General features: G+C 33.7%; 1 protein-coding gene across 1 annotated transcript; it reads left to right on the forward strand.

Moving 5' to 3' along the window:
• The first annotated feature begins 4043 nt into the window (after positions 1-4043).
• LOC133670725 (putative methylesterase 11, chloroplastic) lies at positions 4044-9173 on the forward strand. Its single transcript, XM_062091307.1, has 5 exons — positions 4044-4685; positions 5933-6169; positions 6829-6975; positions 7266-7397; positions 8158-9173. Exons 1-5 carry the CDS (start codon positions 4320-4322, stop codon positions 8434-8436), a joined length of 1161 nt encoding a protein of 386 aa, XP_061947291.1. The 5' UTR covers positions 4044-4319; the 3' UTR covers positions 8437-9173.
• The last annotated feature ends 472 nt before the right edge of the window (positions 9174-9645 follow it).

The raw sequence follows: 9645 nt of genomic DNA on the forward strand, positions 1-9645 counted from the left end.
TCCAATTGAAATTGTTTTTTTTCCTTACAGGACATAGATCCAGTTTATCAACGTGACTGACCACATGTTTTTTAAAAAATTAAATTTTTTTGTTTAAACTTATTTTTTATATGTTTTGATCGTTTTGATGTGATGATATTAAAATTAAATTTTAAAAATAAAAAAATATTATTTTAATGTATTCCAAAAAAAAAATACTTTAAAAAACAATCACTGTCACAATACAAAATACTATATTAATCAAATGTTACAAGTAAAATTTACATGGATTATAAGTTAAAAGAAAATCGCAACTTGAGTTTTGGAGGCGAAAACAAATGGCAAGAAGTAAAAGTCTTAAGATAACCTTTCAAATAATGTAGACAACTTCCTCTTTCAGGAGTGGACAAAATTTGTTCTAAATTCTTAGAAGAATACACGATAACATCGCCAAATCAGATATTTTAATCTCCGTTGAAAAGTATGGATTTATTAATTATGTGCTAATTGTTGTCAAGGAATATCCTCGAGTGAAATAGCAATTACCAAACTTACAGGAGGAAGTGAAGGCAGATCTCAGAGATTAACACTTGAACGATTATCCCTCTCGCAGAAAATTCATGGGGATTTGTGCTTATGAAGATGGTTTCATATGCACATAATTAAATTTAGAATAGCATACAAAAGCCTACGACTTAAAAGTAAAGATGCCTCCGGCCTCCCCTCTTCAGGCTCCATGTAGCCTTTAAACTTTCTTTTTGAAAAGACTAGAATATGGTACACTTGACCAGAAAATCAATGCCCGATTCCGGCAACAATTATAGATTTGGACCACAGATTTGTAAGGAAGAAATAAACTATTCACCTTTTTTTTTTCAATAATCGAAGTAGATCATGATCACTGAAAATGCGAAGTCGTGTGTCATTTTCTAGCATTTTTTTTACTTTAGCATCCATATTTTGTAGCACAAACAGAGCATGAAAGCAGTGAGCCATAGGTCTTAATAAATTTAATGGTGGCACCAAATCCTATTATATGTAAGGTAAAATTAGGCTGGGATCTGCCTTTTGTTGCGGGTCACATGCTTTAAAAAAATGCAAGCATCTCTGTTTCTGTTTTTTTGATGCATCTGATAAAATATTTATAAAGAGAATTAAAAACTTTACAGTGTACCACATTAAATTAGTTGAATAACATATATATTAATAAATAAATAAAATGGTCTGGGTTGTTCAACTAAACATAAAAGAAATTGGAGGATGAAATTATAAAAAATCTTCTATTCTAAAAATTATCTAAAACTAAACAAATAGCAATAAAAAAAATATGAGATCAAATTTGATAGATAAAAAAAATAAAAGATGATGAAATTAAAAAAAAACTAATTTTATAAACTATTTAAAATAAAAAATAGTAATTAAAAGAACAAATACCAAATTTTAAAAAAAAAATTGAAGGGCTTGTTTGAGAATCTAAGGTGCCACACATGGAAATTGCGGTGGAGAGATACAAAAAAAAAAAAAAAAGTCCACCGACGTTAAACCAGAGGTCATAACACCACACACATTGTCATTTCATATAGAGTGGAGCATGTGACGCGCTAAAACATCCAAAGCATGCACTAACCACCTTATGTTTTAATTAATATTTGATTTTTATTGAAAGTCTAAATTGCCCCCGACCAATATAATGATAACAAAGAAAATATGTTTAAAAAAGAAATAGCCCTTGGAAATCAATTTTTTTTCCTGAGTATTTTTATTATTTTACTGTGTTACCTGAAATAAAAAATCTAAATATCACATCAATTTAATATGTTTTACTTCAAAGAACAACGTAATCTAATTATTATGCAAAAAAACAAAATATGAAAAGATTTTATCATCCCCTACAACTAATAGCTAGGCCAAATTTTTTTTTAGAAGGGCAAAATAATGATTTTATTTTGGTTGTCCATAATGCACATAAGCTAATAACTTTAATATTGTGTTACTGTTCAAATCTATCTTCCGTTTTAGTTTTTTCTTTATTTATTTGCCATGAAGGCTTTAAGCAATTGTAAAGAAAGCTAAATGACATGAAGATTTTATTCCAGCTCTATACAGATTATTGTGGATTATGACAGTAAAATTAGATGAATCTATTATGTAATAAAAGGATTATAAGAGGCATTTTAGTATTTTCACATTATATTTTTTATTTTTTAATAAAAAAAACTATTGGTATATGTTTCACACACTTCAACAAGGGTGTAAGCAGGGAGGATCATTAATGCATTTAGATCACAAGGGTTTGATTGCACATAAAAACATAGAGTAAATATATATATTACTTAGTGAAAATTATTGATGCGCAAACACACAGATATATATATATATATATATATATATATATATATATATATATATATATATATGTGGGGTTTTACTTTTTAATTAAGTAGTATCCCTAATTGTAAGGGTTCTAAATGTAGTGCAGGGAACTTTATCATTGACATTTGATTGGTTGAAGCATTCAAAAACAGACGTAACTAAGCGATTAGAGGAAGGTGTAAGCAGGGATCATGATGAGTAGAGGAATGTGTTCAGAAACTTATCTAGATAACATGTCTATAGAGAGAGTGGTGTTTACAACAGACAATGCTTTAGGAACTTCATTTGCAGTAATCTTTTTCTTAGATACATTCCTAATTTTGATAAAATTTCTTTCTTTGATGAAAATCTTTTTAAGAGGGAATTTATTAGATGGTTATCAAAGATGAAAGTATATTTTTAATTTAAAAAAGAAATTGTTATATTTATGATGTTGAAGACTGGTGGTGCTCAATATGATAGAGCTCATGCTTGTAAGCCTGAAATTTTATCATGATAAATTAAGAGAAAATTATCAATTTTAAGATTTATGTTAGATGAGTAAGGATATATTTTACATAGAATTAATTTATGAATAATTAAATTATTATCACTTACTGTTTATTCAACTTTCTCAAATAGCAATGTGTCAAAATATAGATGAAAGCCATCACAGATCCACACCTTCCAAAGTTGAAAGTGTCATGGGGGACCAAGCCAAACAAGTGGCAAGGATGTCTAACTTTGGTACAAGTGAAAAGTTTGGGAAATGGTTGTGGTATTGTTATCAATCTTCTTCTAATTATTAAGGAACTATATATATATATATATATAAAGATTTAAAGATCCAAACACGCAAAGAAAAGGAAAAGTGGAGGAGCGAGCAAAAGCAGCTGTGATTGAAGAGCTCCATGGTAGCCTTTTAGGCAGCTACCTGCTGATGCAAATCCTTACTGTAGGCTAGGAAAATGAAGTGCCAAAAGAGCTCCATCATGCTGCAATTATGGTAATATCCGAGGAGTATAAGCAAGCATGTACCATACCAGATTTAATGACACAGACAAATTTGATGAACAAGCTGCTCTGCAAGGAAGTTTCCTTAATTGTATCGAAAGAATTTTCTTTAACGTGGTCAAGTTTGTTTTTTCACTTTAGTTTGAGAGCAAGTGGAAATATCTGATATATATGGGATAAATATTACATAAATTCTTGCATAATTCTTTTTATTATATTACTTTCTTAATCGTTAATATCTTTTTGTCGGCTTTGAACCTTAAACCTCTGAAACTTCAAACTTCAACTACGGAACTACAGTATTTCGTTTAGGGCATACATACATACAGTAATATCTTTTAAAGATTTATACGTAAAAGCCAGCATGGTAGGGTATTGCAAAATACTTGATACTGACGTAAATGATATATATATATATATATATATATATATATATATATATATATATATTAATCGAAAGAGAACAAAGTTGGAGTCTATGAGAGAGTGCCAGGAAAATGATTTTTTTTTTTTTTAAATAAAAATAGAAATGCATAGTTGTAATCTATGCAAAGAGTGAATACAAGAAGCGTTATTTTTTATAATCCAAGGTGGAAGTTTGAAAAAGAATCCAAAAAAATCTTATTGTTAAACAAAAAAAGTACAATACTATTCCAAAAATAAATACTCCGACACACACACACACACACGTCGTAGAAACATAGATACAGACAGTTGCATAGAATAAACTCACAACGACATGAAGCTGACATGAATACAACTATGTCACCAACTTCTATAAAACCTTCTCTAAAACTCTCCCCTTTTTCCACCGCCGCCCCCCCGCCCGCCGCCATCACGACACACTCTCTCTGCCTAAGCATTAAAACCCACTTATTAACATCTTTTCATTCACATAACTGGCAAGTTTCTTTCTTTCTTTTTGTTTTTTTTTCCTTCCATTTCTTTGCGTTCTTTAACTACGTGAACGTGTAATGGGCAACCTATGCACTTGTTTCTCTCCCAAAACTCCTGTAAAAAACAAGAAACCCACAAAACGTTTACAGGGTAACCCGCAAACCGCACCCAATTCAAGCAACAGGTGGACCCGGATCCGATCAACCCGTAAAGACAACCATGATGAATTGATTCACGAACAGGCTTTAGCTGCAGCAATTCTGTTTAGGCAGCACCAGCAACAAAACGGTTCCGCTTCCGGGTCATTTCCTTTTGATCGCTCCGTTTCTTTAAGACACCCGAACGGTTCTGGGTCAAAGAAGAGCCAGTTGCCTCGGAGCTCTAGTTCTCGAGCCCGGTCACTTACCGACCCGTTATTGCAGCCTCATCAGCTTGTTAACCAGGTTTGTTTTATTGGGTTTTTATTGGTTTTAGTGAATTCTGTGGTTTTTGTTGGATTACGTTGTCAATTATGGGAATTGAGAATCTTGTGTTTGTGGGAGCTATGATTTTTTATGATATATGCGAGTTGTATGGTGCTTAATGATTTTTTTTCATGTATTGTTTGTTTAGTGTCAAGTTGCTAATCATGTTTGAATTTCATGTTGTAATGTCTAACTACATGTGAAAAGGTCGTGTTTTTAGGCTAAATTGGCTTATAAGTTGATTAATTGTGTGGTTAGTTGTGTTTTAAGTATTTGGCTTTTGTTTTGGGGATGATGAAGGTGGTAAATTTACTAATTTTTGTCATTTGTGGTTGTATTTCTTTCTTGCTCTGTAGTTACGTATAACACAATCAAGAAGAAAAGTGTATTGTTAATGGGATTCGGTTCTCTTGGTGACAGATTTGTTTTCATTGATATCATAAAGTTTTTGGGGAAATGACTTGATTAGGTTGAGTAATTATTAAGCAATATATGTTCTAGATGCCAAAGCCCAAGCCATTACTGTCCTGTCTTTTGGCAGTGCTTGTAAATGCCATGAAATCCTTAAATGTACATCATGGAAGCAATTGAAGGAGATTTATAGAGAGTAGATATCTATTTTCATTTTTCATTTATTGCTGACCATCTCACACTGTTCTCATTTCCTTCTGTAATTTGAGACGCACACTATATGTGATAATCCATTTTCATGATGACTGTTAACGAATTAATCTCAACTGAGTTGTAGCTGGATGAGCTATTCACTTTTTGCAAGTTACCTTTTCCATTACTGCTATTACCTGCGATGGACTCTGAAGTTGTTATCTCATATTACTTTAGTGGCCCCACTGAATGATGGATTTTAAGCTTGTCCAGATTTATATGAATTAATCTTAAGCTTGCAGATAAACTCTTTCCTTTTTCTGTAATTAACGCAATTTATTAGTTAGATGCATTTCTTGCCTGTTCTGTTGGAACAGCTAGTATTACTCTTATATTCACTAAAACATTGGTGAATGGGTATAGGTACTACATGGTAAAACTATGAGCAAAATCCAAAATTGTCTTAATTTATTATGTTCCCCCTAGAAACTACTATAATACAATGTGATCTAATAAATAGTGGCGAAAGTATATATTGAATCAGAAGATAGATTGTTTTCTCCATCCCCTTAAAATCGCTCTCATTATTTTTTTCTTTTCCTAACATTTTCTCATTTGAACAGGATATTAAGCTTGATGATCTTGAGACCAACCACTTTGTCCTTGTCCATGGAGGTGGCTTTGGTGCCTGGTGTTGGTATAAAACTATAGCACTTCTAGAAGAGGGTGGTTTCAAAGTTACTGCCGTGGACTTAACTGGTTCTGGCATTCATTCTTTTGATACAAATGGCATCACCAGTCTTTCTCAATATGTGAAGCCTCTTACTGATTTTCTTGACAAGCTGGCTGATGGGGAGAAGGTTCTCTGTCACTCATCTGTTTCTTTTATTGTTTGCTACTCTTTGTGCTGCAGTTGAGATTGAGAAATCTACACTTCCAAGTTACTGAAAAATATAAACCTGATCAATGATATCATGTGCTTTAGCTGTTTTCTTCAGACTCGTAAATTATGTTTTATAAGCTAGGGGCGGCATTCTTCACTTGCCTGTGAAATGTGACCTTTTGTTGCTTAACAATTACGTATGTTTCTACCAGTGAGATCTGTATGGAGTTTCGCTTTCTTCAGGAACCTTAGGTGCCGCATGTCTTAGTTTCAGGTGTCGAGTGTCATATGATTCTCTAGCAGCTTTTACCTGCTATTGAATTAACATGAAAGAAAACATTACAATTATTGGTATTTGTGATTTCATTTGGAATACCAAGCCATATAGGTCTGACATTTATTATTTACAAAATGGAAAGTGTCCATCAACTCAAGATACACTTTTATTCTTCAAAAAAGATGGCAAAGATTGCCCCAGACTCGTTGTTGCATTTTAGCCTGGATAAGTAAATGCTCCTTTTGACCTCAAGCCTTCAGGTTTTAGTTTTAAGCTATTTGCTGGTTGTGTTTGAACTACACATACGCTAGCAGAACAGTTTTTCATGAGATATAATATTATTGTTTTGAATTGTGCAGACAATATTGGTGGGCCATGACTTTGGTGGTGCTTGTATATCATATGCAATGGAGTTGTTTCCTCATAAAGTTTCAAAGGCTATTTTTGTTGCTGCGGCAATGTTGACTAATGGACAAAGTACTCTTGATATGTTCTCCCAGAAGTTGGTGAGCCCGTTATTTCATCCCTAGTAATTCCAACTTGGAACAAGTTTTATGTATTGGTTTGACAATTACCGCCATTCCGGCATTATAAACCTTTTTTTCCCCATTAATCTTTGGACAGAGTGTTGTGCAAGTTTGACATGTTAGTGATATAGCTTAGTTTGTCAGTGCATTCCTGAAGGCATTTTACTAGGTGTAACTCTGACAATCTCGGTTTCTAGAAATGGTTTTATTCATGTTATTGCTAGATTTTGGTACATATTCCTTCTTACTAAATTAGAAAATTATTTCAGGCAGGTTCGAGTGATTTAATGCAGCAGGCACAAATATTTGTGTATGCAAATGGGAATAATAATCCTCCAACTGCCATTAATCTGGACAAGTCAATATTGAGAGATTTGTTGTTCAATCAAAGTCCTGGCAAGGTATGTTTGCACTTGTAACACATTAAATTGCTGGCTAGACCTCACCATAGAATTCTATATCTATCTATGAGATTGAGTATGGAGTTCTTGTTAGAATCACTTAGTTTCCTTCTAAATTTGGATTTGAGCTTCTTGTTAGCTTTGGCTTGGTCTATTAGACTTTCTACACATATTCTCATTTGGGAATGCAAAGTTCGCACATCACAATGAAAGAAATTGCCTTGAAGTTTCTAGTATCAAATACTATTATCATCTTTAGATGCTTGCCATTACCATCTTGTTGGGTCTTAATTTGGCACTTCATAGTTATAATGTCTCTATGTGAACCTTGTTGGATCTAATGTAGCTCAAACATTATGTGCACTTGGTTACATAGGTATTCAAAAATGATGCTTCCTGCTGAAACTAATAAAGGTGGATTTCAAGCACCCGCACTAGATTCTACTTTAATTGCAATGTCCACTTTGGCCATTTTGTTTTGGCAATCAAGCGTTGTAGGACACCCCATTGATGAAAAAAAAATAATGTTTACTATGCTTTTGTCTGGGCCATGGCTAGCATTTTTGTGGTGAGCATACTGCTCTTTGGAGATCTTAAAAAGTCTCATTGGAGAAATTGTGTGGCTTAGATTAAGATTTAAATTTGGAGAAACACTGGTTTGGTTCTCTTCAAACTTTTACACTGAATCTGCATGTGCGTATGTTGAATCACTTTTCTTTTGCTCACTGCTGCTGTTTCTGTTTTGTGCCTCCTGGTTCAGGATGTAGCATTGGCATCTGTTTCAATTAGACCAATTCCCTTTGCACCGGTTTTGGAGAAGCTTAGTCTTTCTGACTTGAAGTATGGAACTGTGAGGAGGTTTTATATAGAGACTCCTGAAGATAATGCCATACCTATCACATTACAGGAAAGCATGATAAACTCAAGTCCCCCAGAAAAAGTATTTCGTTTAAAAGGTGCTGATCACTCGCCTTTTTTCTCAAAGCCACAAGCCCTGCACAAGTTATTGGTAGAGATATCGAAGATCCCATCAACTTGAAAGTTTTTGGTTATTATTTAACACCCTCTCTCAAAATCCTCTTACATAGAGCTTCATGGAGTAGTACAGGATTGCTACTCTCATCGGTCTTCTCTGCCACTGATTAGAAGAAAGGATTCTGGGTGGTTATGTACATGCAAATAGCATTAGTTATTGTCATCTATTCGCACAAAATTTCTAGCATCTTCTGCCACTTTTCTTTTCTTTTTTCTTTTTCTTCTTTTTCTTTTTTTTGGGGGGAGGGGTGTTACAGAAATGATTTACTTTGCTCTCGTCCGTCATTAGACTTGCTAAATTGCTTATGTTAACACCTTCAGACAAGTAGCTTGGGTTTGTTCATAATCTCACTAGACGGGTAGCTTGAGTTAAAGCTTGTTTGGAAAAGGAGAATACAAGAGAATTGGGTGAAAAATCCAAGATAGAATGGTGAGTGATGGCAGCATATATATGAATGGAAAAGAGCAATTAGAAATGAGATCAAAATTTAACAGGTCTGCTGATGTCAATTTGAGGGCCTGAAGCATTGTTTTTAAAAGAACATGGTGCAAATGATGTGGGGAAAATGGAGTGTAATAATTCTGATTCACTTGCTGTCTATTATATGTCTCTCCTTTTTATAGAGACAAAGTTCTGTTCTTACATCGCTTTCATATTCGGCTACGAAACTATTGTTTATATGTATAGTCTCTCTCTCTCCTTCTACCATTAATATCAATAAAAAGCAAACTTGTGGCCCAGATCCTTTTTTTCTTTTTTCAAGCCGTGGAGATAGATTGTTCAGTCTAGGGGTTGTGACACAAAGCGTTCAGCGCCAAAGTTTCTCCAGCTTGCTTGTTACTCGAGCAAACCTTTTTTCCACTGTTCCATGATGTCAATGAACAAGCAATGAAGGCGTTTTGTTTGTTTCACAATAGCATTGAAAGTTTTTAAACTCGTTAATGAGCTTTCAAGGGGGGGGGGGGGTTGTCTTCCCCAAAACTCCTAGGTGTTTTGAAGCTACTGCAAGTCTACCCTCCTAGGCTAACTTCTTAGGTTTCTTTCTACGAACATGGTGCATCAGCACATCTGCTAGACAGTATGAAGGGTGCATGGAACCAAAATATTATTTATGCACTTTTATTTTTGAACCCAAAATGTAAGATAATTCAAATAATTAAGAGATTGAGCTTTAACTTATATTTTTGAGCTTAATTTATATGAACTTTTTGT

This window comes from Populus nigra, chromosome 13, assembly GCF_951802175.1.
Source record: "Populus nigra chromosome 13, ddPopNigr1.1, whole genome shotgun sequence".
Taxonomy (NCBI): Eukaryota; Viridiplantae; Streptophyta; class Magnoliopsida; order Malpighiales; family Salicaceae; genus Populus; species Populus nigra.